At 44.4% G+C, this 19,394-nt stretch overlaps 1 protein-coding gene across 1 annotated transcript in view; it reads right to left on the reverse strand.

Moving 5' to 3' along the window:
• LOC120042820 (cell migration inducing hyaluronidase 1) overlaps window positions 1–19,394 on the reverse strand; it is a 190,474-nt gene that overhangs the window by 32,639 nt on the left and 138,441 nt on the right. Inside the window, exons 12-14 of the mRNA XM_038987630.1 lie at window positions 12,533–12,702; window positions 9,830–10,039; window positions 6,969–7,174 (exon numbers count right to left, since the gene is read on the reverse strand). Of these exons, the coding sequence (XP_038843558.1) occupies window positions 6,969–7,174; window positions 9,830–10,039; window positions 12,533–12,702 (586 nt within the window). The remainder of the gene's footprint in view (window positions 1–6,968; window positions 7,175–9,829; window positions 10,040–12,532; window positions 12,703–19,394) is intronic.

The raw sequence follows: 19,394 nt of genomic DNA on the forward strand, positions 1-19,394 counted from the left end.
AGAGAACGTGAGAGAGAGGAGGGAGAGAGGAGGGAGAGACAGAGAACATGAGAGAGAGGAGGGAGAGGGAGAACGTGAGAGAGTGGAGGGAGAGACAGAGAACGTGAGAGAGAGGAGGGAGAGAGAGAGAGAACGTGAGAGAGTGAGAACGTGAGAGAGAGGAGGGTGAGAGAGTGAGAACGTGAGGGAGAGGAGGGTGAGAGAGTGAGAGAGAAGAGGGAGAGAGAGGAGGGAGAGAGAGAACGTGAGAGAGAGAAGGGTGAGAGAGAGAAGGGAGAGAAAACAAGAGTTGTTGATTATCCCAGTGTCCTACTCCTCGCTTCAGGCAGCACCTCAACAGCCTTGGTTTCTCAAATGACTGCCTCGCCTGGTTCACCAACTACTTCTCAGACAGAGAAATCGGAGGGCCTGGTGTCCGGACCTCTGGCAGTCTCTATGGGGGTGCCACAGTGTTCAATTCTCGGGCCGACTCTTTTATCTGTATACATCAATGATGTCGCTCTTGCTGCTGGTGATTCTCTGATCCACCTCTACGCAGACGACACCATTCTGTATACTTCTGGCCCCTCTTTGGACATTGTGTTAACTTCTTATGGCTGCAGGGGCAGTATTGAGTAGCCGGATAAAAGGTGCCCATTTCAAACGGCCTCGTACTCAATTCTTGCTCGTACAATATGCATATTATTATTACTATTGGATAGAAAATACTCTCTAGTTTCTAAAACCGTTTGAATTATATCTGTGAGTAAAACAGAACTCCTTTTGCAGCAAACTTCCTGTCAGAAAGTGAAAAATCTGAAATCGATGCTCTGTTCTAGGATCTGCCTATAAATGTGCTTGATATGTATGAGTATACATGCACTTCATACGCCTTCCACTAGATGTCCCATAGGCTGTGAGAGGTGAAATGGGGTTTCTAGGTGTTTCTATGGTGAAAAGAGAGCTCTTGGAATGACATGACCCCAGAATTCCTCTGTCCAGGAAGCGCATAGAGGTCACCGGTAATGGCTTCTGAAAAGCAATCGTTATAGACGTGTTATATCTCCGGCTTTGATTTTATTTGATAAATGTGATCATATCATCGTAAAGTATGTTTTTTCAATATAGTTTCATCAGATTATTGAAATATTTTCGGGAGTTTAGGCGTCTTGCGTTCTCTGGGTATGGTGAAGATGGAGAGCTACGCGCCACTTGGCTAGTTAGCTTGCTAATTCGAGAGGGAAGAAGGCCGTTCTAAAACCAAACAACGATTGTTCTGGACAAAGGACACCCTTGTACAACATTCTGATGGAAGATCATCAAAAGTAGGACCCATTTTATGATGATATTTCATATATCTGTCGGAATATGTTGACAATTATTTTGCGCCCAGATTTGGGCTCTCTCTCGTTATAACGTAAGCTGGATGTGGTAATGAAGTTATTTTTAGAATTCTAACACGGCGATTTCATTAAGAACTAATGTATCTATCATTTCCTATACAACATGTATTTTTTAGTAAAGTATATGAATAGTTATTTGGTCAGAATAGGTGAGTGTCATAAAAATATCCGGACATTCTAGGAAAAAGATGCTACGTTAGCACAATGTATAACCACGTATTTCAGCTCTAAATATGCACATTTTCGAACAAAAAATAAGTGTATTGTATAACCTGATGTTATAGGACTGTCATCTGATGAAGCTTATCAAGGTTAGTCAAAAATTATATAACTTTTGCTGGTTTGTTACGATCGCTAACTTTTGCTGCGGGTAAATGGCTTGTGTTTCTGGCTATTGTGGTAAGCTAATATAACGCTATATTGTGTTTTCGCTGTAAAACACTTAACCTGTTTGGGCTGCAGGGGCAGTATTGAGTAGCCGGATAAAAGGTGCCCATTTCAAACGGCCTCGTACTCAATTCTTGCTCGTACAATATGCATATTATTATTACTATTGGATAGAAAACACTCTCTAGTTTCTAAAACCGTTTGAATTATATCTGTGAGTAAAACAGAACTCATTTTGCAGCAAACTTCCTGACAGGAAGTGGAAAATCTGAAATCGATGCTCTGTTCTAGGGCCTGCCTATAAAGGTCCTTGATATTTATTAGAATACATGCACTTCATACGTCTTCCACTAGATGTCGACAGGCAATGAGAGAAGAAATGGAGTGTATAACTTGATCTGGGGTCGAATAAATGCTCTTTGTATGACGTGTCACCAGTTTCCTGTTTTCTGGAGAGCGCGTGAAGGGACCTGGTATTGCCTTCTGTAAAGCTGTCGTTATGGACGACTAATATCTCCGGCTTTGATTTTATTTGATACATGTGACAATATCATTGTAAAGTATGTTTTTTCAATATAGTTTTATTAGATTATTGAAATTTATTCAGGACGTTAGGCGTGTTGCGTTGTGTGCCTTTGTTCAGGAAGGAGAGCTTCGCGCTACTTTGCTAGCTTTCCGTGCTAATTGACTGGAGAAGAGGACATTCTAAATCCAAACAACGATTGTTCCCGACAAAGGACCCCTTGTACAACATTCTGATGAAAGATCATCAAAAGTAGGACCCATTTTATGATGCTATTTCATATATCTGTCGAACATGTGAAATAGTCGTTTGCGCCCAGATTTTGGGTACTCTCTCGCTGGATGTCGTAGCTGGATGTCGTAATGAAGTTATTTTTAGAATTCTAACACGGCGATTGCATTAAGAACTAGTGTATCTATCATTTCCTATACAACATGTATTTTTTAGTAACGTTTATGTATAGTTATTTGGTCAGAATAGTTGAGTGCCATAAAAATATCCGCACATTCTGGGAAAAAGATGCTACGTTAGCACAATGTATAACCACTGATTTCAGCTCTAAATATGCACATTTTCGAACAAAACATAAGTGTATGTATAACCTGATGTTATAGGACTGTCATCTGATGAAGCTTATCAAGGTTAGTCAAAAATTATATATCTTTTGCTGGTTTATTCGCTATCGCTAACGTGCCTATTGCTATCGCTAACGTGCCTTGATGAATGAATGCGGTAGTGTGGTAGGCTATTGTAGTAAGCTAATATAATGCTATATTGTGTTTTCGCTGTAAAACACTTAAAAAATCGGAAATATTGGCTGGATTCACAAGATGTTTGTCTTTAATTTGCTATACACCATCGATTTTTCAGAAATGTTTTATGATGAGTATTTAGGTATTTGACGTTGGTGTCTGTAATTACTCTGGCTGCTTCGGTCCTATTTGTGACGGTAGCTGTGATGGTAGCTGCAATGTAAAACTGATTTATACCTCAAATATGCACATTTTTCGAACAAAACATAGATTTATTGTATAACATGTTATAAGACTGTCATCTGATTAAGTTGTTTCTTGGTTAGTTTGGTTGGTTCTTGGTTAGTTAGGTTGGCTTTGTGCATGCTACCTGTGCTGTGAAAAATGTCTGTCCTTTTTTGTATTTGGTGGTGAGCTAACATAAATATATGTGGTGTTTTCGCTGTAAAACATTTTAAAAATCGGACATGTTGGCTGGATTCACAAGATGTTTATCTTTCATATGCTGTATTGGACTTGTTAATGTGTGAAAGTTAAATATTTCAAAAAAATATATTTTGAATTTCGCGCCCTGCACTTGAAGTGGCTGTTGTCATATTGTGCCCGGCTTCGGGCTTGCAGCCCAAAGAAGTTAAGAAATCGGAAATATTGGCTGGATTCACAAGATGCTTGTCTTTCATTTGCTGTACACTATGTATTTTTCAGAAATGTTTTATGATGAGTATTTAGGTATTTGACGTTGGTGTCTGTAATTATTCTGGCTGCTTTCGGTGCAATTTCTGATTGTAGCTGCAATGTAAAACTGATTTATAGCTCAAATATGCAAATTTTTCGAACAAAACATAGATTTATTGAATAACATGTTATAAGACTGTCATCTGATGAAGTTGTTTGTTGGTTAGTTTGGTTGGTTCTTGGTTAGTTTGGTTGGTTTTGTGCATGCTACCTGTGCTGTGAAAAATGTTAGTGCTTTTTTGCTCTTAAATGCAAGTAAAACTAAATGCATGCTCTTCAACCAATTGCTGCCTGCACCTGCTCGCCCGTCCAGCATCACTACTCTGGACGGTTCTGACTTAAAATATGTGGACAACTACAAATACCTAGGTGTCTGGTTAGACTGTAAACTCTCCTTCCAGACACACATTAAGCATCTCAAATCCAAAATTAAATCTAGAATCGGCTTCCTACTTCGCAACAAAGCATCCTTCACTCATGCTGCCAAACATACCCTCTAAAACTGACTATCCTACCGATCCTCGACTTCGGCGATGTCATTAACAAAAGCATGGATGAAGTGGTGGTCCATGTGTGCAATTTAACTGCTGTTCTAATGGGTCTTCTAATGGTCCTTTCTCAACTGTTGTGGAAATATTGTGCATTGACAGTGAATGTAGTTAACGTTAGCAGCCAGCCTGGTGCTACATGATATGACGTATACAAATAGGCCACTAGACAACCCAGTGTTTTTATAGTATGACTGAACCACTTCCTAGGTTTATTGTACTAACAGTCATTGCAATTTATTTTCACCGGCTTCACTTTACATCAGGTTGATCTTAAATTGGTCAGCAATATTGAAAACATATTATTATGGATGAACTTCTCCAGCTGTACATTATTGTTGCTTTGTAGTGTAGAGAGGTGAGCAACATGTTTTAATTTCAACAGCTACAGGTTTTGGATGATACATACGTTTTATTTTTCATCGTCCTTGAAGCATAACATTGAAGTACTGTAAATTCCCATGAATTCCTAAGGAGGCTGTTCCTTAGGAGGAGTACCATAATGACGAACAGAGGGGAGAGGAGATGAATGGGAGAGGAGAGGAGCTAAGGGGAGAGGGGAGAGGTGAGTAGAGGAGGGAGGGAGAGGAATGGAAAATTGGGGAGAGGAGAGGAGAGGAGAGGAGAGGAGAGGAGAGGAGAGGAGAGGAGAGGAGAGGAGAGGAGAGGAGAGGAGAGGAGAGGAGAGGAGAGGCAAGGCACACATACTCTAACGTGACCGTCTCTCATGGCTTTGCAGTATTAATGTCTCCACCTGTCTGCTTATCAGTGAGGCAAATTCCTGGACTGCGTCACAAATGGCACCCTATTCACTACATAGTACATTACTTTTGACCAAGCTCCTATATAGTGCACTACTTTTGACCCTGCAGGACCCATAGGACCATGGTCAAAAGTAGTGCACTGTCATGACATGCCCTTGGGGGGAGTATCATAGGCGCCCCACCTCTCTCTCCACAGTTTTATGATGGTCATAAATACCTGCAGGAAAACTCTCTCTCCCTACTCTCAGAAACTTGAGTTAAATCCCTTTGTCACCATAGAGAGTGACGTTGCAGTATGATAACATTAAAAGGCTGAATAATTAAACAGTATTTCTGTATCCCAACATTTGGAATGGTCCGTGGGTATTTAAAGAACAATCCTGTGGAATGTGTTAATAATTTGTGGCGTAACTAAAGACAGTATAACAACATAAGTGTATCTCTGAATGTGTATATTTCCCAGTTGTCAGGGTCACATCCAAATGTGGGGGAACGTATACGATTAAATGTGAAACTATTTGTGGGAAGATGTAATGAGAGAATTATTTTCCATATGAAGTCTTAACCAAGTCAGTGGCCACGCCCACGTGAGCAGACATTACATCGGCGTCATGGAACGCCCCCTTTTTCCAGAGTGTATAAAACCCACTTCCGACAAAATGTACATCAACGAGACCAACATCGTGAGCTGAGTGGGACATAATGGCTAGAACTCTGAAACTTCAACAGAGAAGAAGAACATCTCTACAAAACTAAAGACTACACAGGAACATTCAGTCTGCGGCTGTTTAAGTACTTTAGTCCGGTAAATGCAACCGAGAACCAGTACTCTGAAAGATCCATTCTGGAGAACATTTCCCTATCAAACGACCATTGGTGCGTCTGATGTATCCATATTTAACAGACACTTCCAGAACAAAGGGAACAAGCTACAACTACGAAAGACTTTAATCTCTGGTGGACAAACCAGAGACTTTCTGGCGACTGAATTTCCAGCAGACGGACCGGCGATTTCAACAAAGAGACAACAAAGGTTTCCACTCGTAAATATGTAAAATGCAACCTCTTTTCGAATGACTGGCTGTTCATGTGGCTGTTCATGGGGCGGCAGCGTAGCCTAGTGGTTAGAGTGTTGGACTAGTAACCGAAAGGTTGCAAGTTCAAATCCCCGAGCTGACAAGCCTGTCGTTTTGCCCCCCCCCCCCCCCCCTAAATTCGGGAAAGAGTAACTCTTTAAACAACACATAGACACGAAGGCACTGTGTAGGTAATAGGATGCCATTTGGGATGCAGCCCTAGTAACCGACAACTAGATACAACTCTGATTTTAACACTCAAATGAATGTGGGATCCAGACTTTTAGTCAAACCTCTAGCCTTAGAATCACAACCTAATTGGTTTTGCAAAGGGAATAGAGAACATCAGTCGGGTAATAAGCAGTGTGTGTGTGTGTGTGTGTGTGTGTGTGTGTGTGTGTGTGTGTGTGTGTGTGATTTAAGGTAAGATAAGGTAAAGCTCAGTCTTATTGCAGTGTTGTATCTTCTGGCTGAGCGTGTCTCTTATGCATTAATCATACTCTGTCTCTCTAACACCAGAGATAGCAGGTTACCACGGGGACAGACATATCAGTTCAGAGGACAGACTCTATTTATACGCAGCAGACATGCTAAACAGGTGAGTGTGTGTGTACATGTACCTGTTGCTGTCTGTATATATCCATCTTACGTGTATCTATATGTGTAGATGTGAAGTCAGCCCTAGACGCTGATCTTGGGTCAGTTTTGCATCTTCCCCACTAATAGTTAAGGTTAGGATTGCGTGAAGGGAAACTGATCCTAGATCTGTACCTAGGGGACACTTCTATTGATCTCCTCTACCTGCAGTCTTGTCGTGGGTTGGCCACATATCCGGGGAAGGCTCCCTGTGTGATATCGCGACACATCTTGCTGTCCCTGTCGGAGGGCAGCAGGGTACCAGCTCTGATCATCAGCCCCAGGCAGTGGTCAAAAGTGTTCCTCTCCTCAGGACCGTCCTCAGTGAAGAAACAGTGTCCCAGAGCATCATAGCCCACCACGTCCTTTACCTGGTAGGACAGAGAGAGGGGGGAGGGAGAGAGAGTGGGGCGAGAGGGAGTGAGGTGGGGAGAGAGAGAGTGAGTGAGTGGGGGAGGGAGGGAGAGAGGAGGAGGGAGAGAGAGGGGGGCGAGAGAGAGCGAGGGGGGAGAGAGAGTGAGTGAGTGAGGGAGGGAGGGAGGGAGGGAGGGAGAGAGGAGGAGGGAGAGAGGGGGGGGGGCGAGAGAGCGAGGGGGGGAGAGAGAGAGAGTGAGTGAGTGGGGGAGGTAGAGAGAAGGAGGGAGAGAGAGAGGGGGGCGAGAGAGCGAGGGGGGAGAGAGAGTGAGTGAGGGAGGGAGGGAGGGAGGGAGGGAGGGAGGGAGGGAGGGAGGGAGGGAGGGAGGGAGGGAGGGAGGGAGGGAGGGAGAGAGGAGGAGGGAGAGAGGGGGGGGGGGCGAGAGAGCGAGGGGGGGGAGAGAGAGAGAGTGAGTGAGTGGGGGAGGTAGAGAGAAGGAGGGAGAGAGAGAGGGGGGCGAGAGAGCGAGGGGGGGAGTGAGCGAGTGAGTGAGTGAGTGAGTGAGTGAGTGAGTGAGTGAGTGAGTGAGTGAGTGAGTGAGTGAGTGAGTGAGTGAGTGAGTGAGTGAGTGAGTGAGTGAGTGAGTGAGTGAGTGAGGCAGGGAGGGAGGGAGGGAGGGAGGGAGAGAGAGAGGAGGGGGGAGAGAGAGGGGGAGAGCGAGAGAGAGAGAGAAACACCAGGGTTGGGGTCAATTCCATTTAAATTCCAGTCAATTCACGGAGTACGCTGAATTTCCAATCCCAATATCTTCAATGCTTTCAATGAGGAACATTTGGAATTGGAATTTGGTTTAGTCCTACTTTCTGAATTGACTGGAATAACCCCAACCCTGACAAACCACGCACACATTTATTTTGACTGGCACATGTCTGAAGGACGTGGTTGCATGTCTGAAGGACGTGGTTTTCCTTCTGTCTCTTCTCTGTCATATGCACTGGGCTAAAAACCCAATCTCATCAGATGGTGTGAAACACATCATTCCACTGAGCTACACCATTTAAAGAAAGATATTACTCTGCCTGCCACACTTGCTAGCTAGCTCATCTCACCTCTTCTTTGCGGTTGGTTTAGGGAAGTCTCCTCATGTGAGAACAGTTCACCAAACTGCCTCTGCTCACACAAGACTGTATTAGCCTGCTGAGCTAAATCATGCGGTGCTAACCCCAGTCTTCATGTCTATGGAGATATTCTGACATCTGATGAAGGAGAGGAGACTAGGGCCTGAGTCTCAAATGGGACCCTATTCTCTATCTAGTGCATTATTTTAAACCAGGGTCCGTAGGTACCAGGGACCCTGTTCCACTATGTAGGGAATAGAATAGGGTACTAATTGGGACGAAGCCGAAGCAGAAAGATAACATCTCAGAGAATTCAGTATCTCACCATCTATCTTCCATTTCCTTTTAACGCCTGAAGAGTGACAGGACACAATTGTGTTCTATCCAGTTTGTACCCAATTTTCAGGAGCCTTGGTTTAGATACGCCATGTTGGGTAGCAACGGCACATCTCCTCGTTATGGCAACGGATAGATTCTCTGATTGCCGTGGCAACACAACAGGACACCTTTAACAACCCTCCAACACATACGCACGTGCACGAGGATGGGCGAAGATGAGCTTGCATGAGCGCGCACACACACACACAAACACACACACAAACACACACACAGAATCCCACCTCAGTCTCCAACAGACTGTTCTCATAGAATTCTAGCTAGAAGCAATTATCTTCTTTTGTGCGTAATTCTATGTAGTTGCTCTGTCTGTGACCCTGTAACGTCCACAGATCATAATGTCCCTGGGTTCACAACAGTAATTAGCAACATGCATAATCATGAATATGGTTATTATCATCATTATAATTTCGTAGGTGGCTCAGATTTTTAGCAAAGACAGTGAAATAACACCACAGGTAAGTTTCCTGAAACCCTTGTAGCTCAACCTGGATAAGGTTACAAAATTCCAGCAACTTTCCCAAAATTCCCAGGTCTTCTAGAAGTCCTGGTTCAAAGATTCCCGGAATCAGGATTTCTGAAAAACCTGGGAATTTGAGGAAAGTCAGCAGAATTGTTCAACCCAAGATGTGGAGCGTTATAACGTCTCAACAACTCAGCTACAGCCCTTAGAGAGTAACGCTAATAAAATGGATGTGTTTGACTGTACTTTTTCTGTGCCTCCGTGAACGGAAGAAACCGGTCAAGTGAGGTCTGAAAATCTTTCTGTGAATGTGCTAACCCTACTGATTCAGTTAAATGACTTTACATCTGGGATCCGAAAAACAGCTGTCACCCTGCCACTCGTTTGGTATACAGCTTATAGTTGGGGTTCTGCTGGGGTAAGACAGTTGATCTAACAGAAGACCTCTTTAACCACACACACACACACACACACACACACACACACACACACACACACACACACACACACACACACACACACACACACACACACACACACACACACACACACACACACACACACACACACAGATGGTGGAGAGGCTGGGCGAAGGCGGGTGTCGTCGTGACAACTGAATGGCCGACCAGCAGCACTTTTATACTCTCAAATGTATGGAACCAAATGTCCAAGTGTGTGCATGCATATAGCTCACCAGTAGGCCGTTAGAGCCGTGCACAGTGACACAGCGGGAGAAGGTATGGTGGATGGACAGATCGCTGACGGAGGTGGGGGGATCGTAGCCTCCCTTCTGGTCCACGTCTCCGTTCATATGGAAGTGGACAGGGTAGTGACCCATAGACTGTTGACCCATGTGCTGCAGCTCTACACCAGACACCTGCACAGACTTAAAGCCACGCTCCACCTGGGAGGGAGAGAGGGGGAGAGTGAGGAGAGAGGGGGAGAGTGAGACAGTTAGAAAGTGAGACCGCTAGAGAGTGAGACCGCTAGAGAGTGAGACCGCCAGAGAGTGAGACCGCCAGAGAGTGAGACCGCCAGAGAGTGAGCCCGCTAGAGAGTGCGACCGGCTAGAGAGTGAGACGGCTAGAGAGTGAGACCGCTAGAGAGTGAGACCGCTATAGAGTGAGACGGCTAGAGAGTGAGACGGCTAAAGAGTGAGACCGTTAGAGAGTGAGACCGTTAGAGAGCGAGACGGCTAGAGAGTGAGACCGTTGGAGAGTGAGACCGCTAGAGAGTGAGACCGTTAGAGAGTGAGACCGATAGAGCGTGATGCCGATAGAGAGTGAGACCGTTAGAGAGTTAGACCGTTAGAGAGTTAGACCGTTAGAGAGTGAGACCGTTAGAGAGTGAGACCGCTAGAGAGTGAGAGAAAGACAGAGAGTAAGACAGGAGAACTTGAATGTGAAAGAAACAGTGAAAGTGTGAGAGATTGAGTAGAAGACAGATAAAAAGATAGCGAGAGTTTCCATGCATGAGAGACTAATCAAATTGTTTCCATAATTCTTCATTAAAACGTGGTTGACTAGAATGTAATGGGAAGAATTTGCAGGCAGTGGAGATGGACGTGGCTCCATTCCTTACTAGCTGTGGATCTTCTTCTGGGCTGCATCCCAAATGAGAGCCCTGCATTTCCTGGTCAAAGGTACTGCACTATTATAGGGTGGCATTTGGGACACAACCCAGGTTCTATGACTGACAGCTTCAATAAACAGCTGTCTATTGAACAGGATGCAATCCAACTCACTCTAAAGACTATGCCAGTGTGTGTGTGTGTGTGTGTGTGTGTGTGTGTGTGTCTGTGTCTGTGTCTGTGTCTGTGTCTGTGTCTGTGTCTGTGTCTGTGTGTGTGTGTGTGTGTGTGTGTGTGTGTGTGTGTGTGTGTGTGTCTGTGTCTGTGTCTGTGTCTGTGTCTGTGTCTGTGTCTGTGTGTGTGTGTGTGTGTGTGTGTGTGTGTGTGTGTGTGTGTGTGTTTATCTCCCCCCTAGGTTGCGCTTCAAACTTTGTTTCTGTGCTGTAAATAAAATGTGCCTTAATTTAGACGGAACTCAATCAAAAGAGCTTCCAAGAAACTTTCACTCATTGGAAATGTTCTGCCAAACCTAATTACAGTAATGGCAAACAACACAATACAAGAAACTCTCCCAATGTGACACTCCCCGTCAGCAAAGTGACAATTGTTTATTTGTGCAAACCTTAGCCTGCCTGCTTGCTTAAATCAGGATTGGTATCTGGAATTAATATTATCCATAGCTGTTATGGTGCTGTGTGTGTGTGTGTGTGTGTGTGTGTGTGTGTGTGTGTGTGTGTGTGTGTGTGTGTGTGTGTGTGTGTGTGTGTGTTTGCCTGCCTGCCTGCCTGCCTGCCTGCCTGCCTGCCTGCCTGCCTGTCCATCTGTCATAGAATCACACTGGCCTAATGACAGCCAACATACCACTGCCATAACGATGATATTACAAATGTCATTGACAGATTGCGTCACCATATGTCATCTGATGACAGTCATGACCCAAACCAGATCATTACTGTAATAATCTATTTGGCTGGCGTGTGTGACAGTCTCAGCTCTCTCTGTCCTAACTGTGCTCCCCAGAGTCTGGGCGTCTAGCCATGCTAGACGGGGACGGAAGGGTTGTGCTTTCTAACTAAACATCTGATTATAACTAAACTCTATAAACGTTTCCCTTACCCTCACCTAACCTGTAAGGACAATAGATGAGCTCAGTTTCTTAATGTAACCTTTATGTTAACTGTACAGTATAGCCCAAAACAATAGCCCATTTCTTCAGGTGAAGGCCTCAAGGACTGAATAAACAGAACAGAAAGACATGATCAGGGCTGCAGAACTCTGGTAACCTCACAGACTGCAGCCCTTTCCTGCAGTCAAATGACCTTGAGGCCTCATGGGTGGAAGGTTACTAATATTATTCAGAATTAATAAACATTATTTCCAAAACCCGCCGAAAATCCAGTGTTTCTATGTCAAACGGTTTTGTTATATTTCAGTCTTCTGTGATTTATATAAAGTGTAATATTGGGATGCAAACTCAACATTTAACACATTTCAACTGTATGTCTGACATGGTACAAGTGTCTTCTTTTTTTATCCCATAAACATGTGTGTGAGGTGTATACTTTTGTTTCAAAGTAGAATTGTTTAAGAATACCAAGAAACACTCTGTGTGACCCTGATTTAGCCCACTGCAGTAAAAGGTTAAGGAAGTTAAGTTACCGGAATTGTCCAGCCCTACACACACTATCTACAAGTTTAGATCATTGGAAGGATAAAGAAAAATGAATGGGTGGATGGATGATTAAAGTAAAGGTGTAGATAGAGGGATGAATAGATAGATTGAAGGGGTAGAGTCGTGAACAATTAATGACATGTTAATTAAATTACCTTCACGTGTCCCCCGAAAGTGTCGAAGGCGAAGAACTTGCAGGCCTCGTTGTCGTAGCAACGAGGTTCCATCTCGCCGCGCACCAGGATGTTGCGACTCAGCAGACCGACCTCTGCCCTCATGTCCACCCCATCCACCTCCTCACCCATGTGGAGGAACACTGGCTTACCTACACACACACACACACACACACACACACACACACACACACACACACACACACACACACACACACACACACACACACACACACACACACACACACACACACACACACACACACACACACACGAGTTAGAACACACCTGGCAACACACATACACAGACATACGAATGCACATGTACACACACACACACACACCAGGGTTTCCGTTAGCAGGTAATTTCCGGCTTTTGGCCGATAAAATAAATGAAAAGCCGATAAAATTGTAGTCAGCCAAATTGTCTGGGGCTGGTCTGCTGCTGAGGAGAGAGTGAGAGAGGAGCCTTGGCCTAGGATACTGTTGATTGTAGTCAGCCAAATTGTCTGGGGCTGTTCTGCTGCTGAGGAGAGAGTGAGAGAGGAGCCTTGGCCTAGGATACTGTTGATTGTGAAGATGGAGCCCTTTTTCATCAAAGTAAAATGAAAATTAGAGAGTAGTGAAAAGCCTACATGGCGGGGCGCCAGACTGCCACCATTTAGTCTCGCTGGGCGAGTTAAAACATGTATTGGTCGCATCTGTGCGAGCTGCACATTATTTTACCTCACAAAAGAAATTCAACATTTGTGCAGGTCCTCCGGAAGTTGGGAGACAGCATCAAAACCAGCCACTAGGGGCAAAAAACAACATCCAAGAACTAGTGCCCCACACTGGGATTGAATCCAGTTGTTTCTGTGTGCCTAAATTTAACACATTGGTCACAGAATGTCGTCACTCACTCACTCACACAGGAATCGGTCTGTGAAGGATTTGTCTGTATTTGAATGTGATTGTCTGTCTCTTCAGACATCTCCCTTTAGTCTGAAGATGTCACCACCTCTCAGCTGTCACAAGAACCACTCTGTAGTTGGCAGGGCCACAGAACAAACATAGAGAGAAAGGGTACGGGAAGAGGGAAGAGATTTAATGGAGGGAGGTTGAGGAAGATTATGATGGTGGGTGTTAAAGGTCACAGAATGAGTCTGCCAGTCCAGCTACTGGGGAGGTATATATATGACAGATGAGAACTATTAGAGGGGGATGGAGAGAGGAGAGGAATAATCACGAGATGAGAGGAGAGAAAGGGAGAGAGGAAATGAGAGAGTGAGAGGAGAGGTTGTGACAAGAACAGCCCACTGTCTGTGACATCTAATGATCCAAGTAGATACTAAAGAAATATGAATGAGTTCAGAACATTCACTTTCCCCAGGTTCAGTCTTCTCTCCTCACTAATGGCATCACATGACTTGTTAAGAGGAGAAAAACATGAAAAAATAACAAAACAAAAAGAGAGGAATCTAAGAAAAGAACAGCTCCTACTGCCCGCCCACACACTAGACAAAAACACTACAGTCATTAAATGCCAAAGAGTTATGGAAGAAAAAGAAGAAGAAAGCGAATGAAATGACAAATAAGAGTAAAAGAATCAGAGACACAGCTGGTCAGCCACACATCTCAACCCTGATACTGATAACACCTTTCTGTACCAAGAAAGTGACTGGATCACTTCTCAGGATTTACTCATCACTGCAATAAGACTGACAGCAATCTCTGCACCCTCTTTCTCTCTTTCCTCCACTCCTGCCCCCGTCTACCACTCTCTCTCCCAATTGTTAATGATGCGGAGGAGACAGGCAGAGTTAGATACCTGGGTACTGTTGGTTCTGAAATGGTCTGCCTTGAGGGAGCCGTTGGAAAGAATCCCGGCCACCTTTTGCCCTGCTACTGGCGCTCCCCTGACAACACTGACAAACTGCATCCTCCACTGACGAACGGAGAGAGTTGGAGAACATACCGTGACCCTATTAGGAATGAGAATTTGTCTGTGAGTGTTTGTATAACTGTGTCTGCCAGCCTAACTGCCTGCCTGTCTGAGATTATCATGGTCAAAAGATTTCATTTGGATATACACATTAATATTATTGTGAACCACATGCAGAGACACATTATCAACTGTCCCTGAAAATGCGTCATTAGCCACACACACTTTCCAATTAAAAGAAGCTCTCTCTCTCCGCTCTCTCCGCTCTCTCCGCTCTCTCCGCTCTCTCCGTTCTCTTGCATGACTGAATGCACTGGCCACGCCCACATGCCACAACCATGCAAGACAGAAATAGCAGACACACTGTATATATAGAATTTAGCCAACTTATTAACTGACTGCCATTTCCCATTTAGCAGAAACCTTTATCCAAACAGGCTTATGTTTTGGCGTCATGGCCTTCATCAAAGCCTTGGGTAGACTCTGCCTAACTCTTTAGACATACACAACAAGATCTTCTAATTGTGCATCACTGGAGGGCTACTTGCGGAATTAATAAACACAGAAATTAAATTAATAGGTAGATTGAAGTTGAAAGGGGTTGGTGATGAGCCAGAGTCTACCTATCATTAAAATAGTTTTAACACACACACACACACACACACACACACACACACACACACACACACACACACACACACACACACACACACACACACACACACACACACACACACACACACACACACCTAATTAATAGGCCTAGAAAACAGAGGTGCAGCCCCTAGATAAACAACTCATTATTCAGGGAATTTTAAACATTGATGTATCTACTGTGGAAGACTTCAGAGTGAACTACTTTCTGCTCTTATAGTCAAACTAACAAAAAGCATGTAAGCATCCACACACACGGTCACACGCACACGCACACGCACACACACACACACACACACACACACAGCCAATTGAGGGCATGTCATATTAAATCAGTGGTAACTTTTAAAAAGCAGAGATAGAGTCAGAGAGAATGGCTGGGAGCTGAAAGGAATGAAGGCAGCGACCCAACAGAATGTCATGTAACGTCAACACAGGTAAGGTTAACAGACAACTGTATCACAGGAGGTTGGTGGCACCTTAACTGGGGAGGACGGGCTAGTGGTAGTGGCTGGAGCACAATAGGTGGAATGGTACCAAATACATCAAATACATGGTTTCCATGTGTTTTGATGCCACTCCATTTACACCTTTCCAGACATGATTATGAGTCGTCCTCCCCTCAGCAGCCTCCACTGAACTGCGAGTGTGTGTGTGTGTGTGTGTGTGTGTGTGTGTGTGTGTGTGTGTGTGTGTGTGTGTGTGTGTGTGTGTGTGTGTGTGTGTGTGTGTGTGTGTGTGTGTGTGTGTGTGTGTGTGTGTGTGTGTGAAGTCTGTCAGAGTGTATGGTATCTCTCTCTGAGAAGAACACACTCTCCCTTCCTCTCACTGAACCAGAGAGAGAGACGTTTCATTGGCTGAAACTCAGTCCCAACAGACACACATGCACGCAGACAGATATACACAAATACAAAAAACAAGCACACACACACAGACCCACGCAGACCCACGCAGACCCACGCAGACCCACGCAGACCATCTTGCTGTAGGCTGGTTTGACCTACTAGTCTGATAACAGATCTTTTCATGTTTCTCTCTTTGATATTACAGTCCTCTGATCATCTGGTTCAGGGTGGGGCAACTGGCGGCCCGCGGATCAATTTCCACAAAAAACTCATGGCAAAATGTGTAGAATTGCAGGAAATGAACTCTAAAACATACATGGTGTGTGTGTGTGTGTGTGTGTGTGTGTGTGTGTGTGTGTGTGTGTGTGTGTGTGTGTGTGTGTGTGTGTGTGTGTTGTGTGTGTGTGTGTGAGATAAATATGTAGAGACAGAGAGATAAAGATGTAGAGACAGAGAAAGAGAGACAGATGGATAAATATGTAGAGACAGAGAAAGAGAGACAGATGGATAAATATGTAGAGACAGAGAAAGAGAGACAGATGGATAAATATGTTGAGACAGAGAAAGAGAGACAGATGGATAAAGATGTAGAGACAGAGAAAGAGAGACAGATGGATAAAGATGTAGAGACAGAGAAAGAGAGACAGATGGATAAATATGTAGAGACAGAGAAAGAGAGACAGATGGATAAAGATGTAGAGACAGAGAAAGAGAGACAGATGGATAAATATGTAGAGACAGAGAAAGAGAGACAGATGGATAAATATGTAGAGACAGAGAAAGAGAGACAGATGGATAAAGATGTAGAGACAGAGAAAGAGAGACAGATGGATAAATATGTAGAGACAGAGAAAGAGAGACAGATGGATAAATATGTAGAGACAGAGAAAGAGAGACAGATGGATAAAGATGTAGAGACAGAGAAAGAGAGACAGATGGATAAAGATGTAGAGACAGAGAAAGAGAGACAGAGAGATAAATATGTAGAGACAGAGAAAGAGAGACAGATGGATAAATATGTAGAGACAGAGAAAGAGAGACAGATGGATAAATATGTAGAGACAGAGAAAGAGAGACAGATGGATAAAGATGTAGAGACAGAGAAAGAGAGACAGATGGATAAAGATGTAGAGACAGAGAAAGAGAGACAGATGGATAAAGATGTAGAGACAGAGAAAGAGAGACAGATGGATAAAGATGTAGAGACAGAGAAAGAGAGACAGATGGATAAATATGTAGAGACAGAGAAAGAGAGACAGATGGATAAAGATGTAGAGACAGAGAAAGAGAGACAGATGGATAAATATGTAGAGACAGAGAAAGAGAGACAGATGGATAAATATGTAGAGACAGAGAAAGAGAGACAGATGGATAAATATGTAGAGACAGAGAAAGAGAGACAGATGGATAAAGATGTAGAGACAGAGAAAGAGAGACAGATGGATAAAGATGTAGAGACAGAGAAAGAGAGACAGATGGATAAATATGTAGAGACAGAGAAAGAGAGACAGATGGATAAATATGTAGAGACAGAGAAAGAGAGACAGATGGATAAAGATGTAGAGACAGAGAAAGAGAGACAGAGAGATGGAGAGCGATTACATCAGATATAATGTGATGTAGAGAGGAAGCTCGTGACTTATTATGATGCCCCAGAGGCCTTCAGAAGCCTGGGAATAGATCAATGTTCGGCCCCAGGAGGAGAGAGCCTTTCTGGGATACAAGCATTTCCCACAGCAAGTGCTGCCTAAATCCCTGTAAGTCAGATGGAATGGAGTTCAGGTTTGGAGATAGAGTTGAGTTGTGCTTCGGGCCAGGGATCTGATTAGGAACATGTTGTATAGGTTTACAGGGATTTAGACAGTGTTTGCTGCCAGAAGCCTCTGGAGCGTCATAGTAAGTCAAGCTTCCTTTCTTCATCTCATCTAATTGCTCACCATCTTCCTTTGTCTCTCTCGCAGGTTCAGACTGCGCTCAATGAACACTTATTTGACTATTGTCTCTACGCTTGTATAATGGTGTGGCAGACACACACACAGACACACACAGACACACACAGACACACACAGACACACACAGAGACAAAGAAGGAAAGAAAGGTGGTGGTGTCACAACTTCCGCCGAGGTCGGCTCCTCTCCTTGTTCGTTCGGCGGTCGATGTCACCGGCTTTCTAGCCGTCGTCGCTCCATTTTTTATGTATCCATTTGTTTTGTCTTGTTCCCTGCACACCTGGTTTTCATTCCCCAATCAATCTACATGTATTTATTCCCCATCATGTCTTTGTGTGAGATTGTTTGTGTTACGTGTGTTTTGTTGACGCGCCAGACTTGTCAGGACCCGGTGCGAGAAACAGTCACTAATAATCGGCAGAACCCAGAAGATGAGGCAGACACAGCAGTACTAGAGATGGTGGTTTAATTAAAGAACAAGATCTTCAGGCAAAGAATCTAAATCCACAATGTCCAAAATAAAGCCATGAGGCAAAAAATGGATATCTTCCAAAATACAAAGAAAATCCACAAAGTGGTAAAAACAGCAAGGGAAAAAACAAACCTCAAAAGACTAATCCAAAATACACAAGAACAAAACCAGAGAACCTCTGGAAAATCCAACAAGAGAAAATATATGTTCACAACAAGGCTTGGGCTGGGGCTGGGTGCTAACATACAAACACTGAGCAAAGAACTGAGGAACACACAGGGTTTAAATACTAACAAGGGAACGACACACAGGTGCAAACAATAATTAGAGCAAGGAAAAAACAAAAGGTACAAAAAAGGTGCAATGGGGACATCTAGTGACCAAAACCTGAACAGTCCTGGCCAAAACCTGACAGAATCCCCCTCCTAGGAACGGCTCCTGACGTTCCTACCAGCCTTCTCAGGGTGGAGGACCCTGAACTGACGAATGAGGTCAGGGTCCAGTATGTCCTTGGCAGGAACCCAGGAGCGCTCCTCGGGACCGTAGCCTTCCCAGTCCACCAGATACTGCCAGGACCGCTGCACCCGGCGGGAATCCAGTATCCGGTGGACGGTATAAGCCGACTGGCCTCCGATGACACGGAGCGGAGGGGGAGGTCTGCCTGCCGGGATAAGGGGAGAAAAAAACAGGTTTTAATAAAGAAATGTGAAATGTTGGATTGATCTTAAGGGATCTGGGTAAGTGCAGGCGAAAAGTAACGGGATTGACTCTCCTGGCAATCTTAAAGGGACCGATGAATCTCTGGGACAGCTTGCGAGACTCCACCCGTAGCGGTAAGTTTTTTGTTGAGAGCCATACTCTCTGGCCGGGGTACAGGGTAGGACCGGGACGGCGACGTCTGTTGGCTTGTCGCTGGTACTGCTGTGAGGAACGCAGAAGATTAAGACGGGCCTTCTTCCACGTAAGCCGACAGCGTCTGATGAACCTCGAGCCTGAAGG

Source organism: Salvelinus namaycush, unplaced genomic scaffold (assembly GCF_016432855.1).
Source record: "Salvelinus namaycush isolate Seneca unplaced genomic scaffold, SaNama_1.0 Scaffold79, whole genome shotgun sequence".
In the NCBI taxonomy this organism is placed as follows: domain Eukaryota; kingdom Metazoa; phylum Chordata; class Actinopteri; order Salmoniformes; family Salmonidae; genus Salvelinus; species Salvelinus namaycush.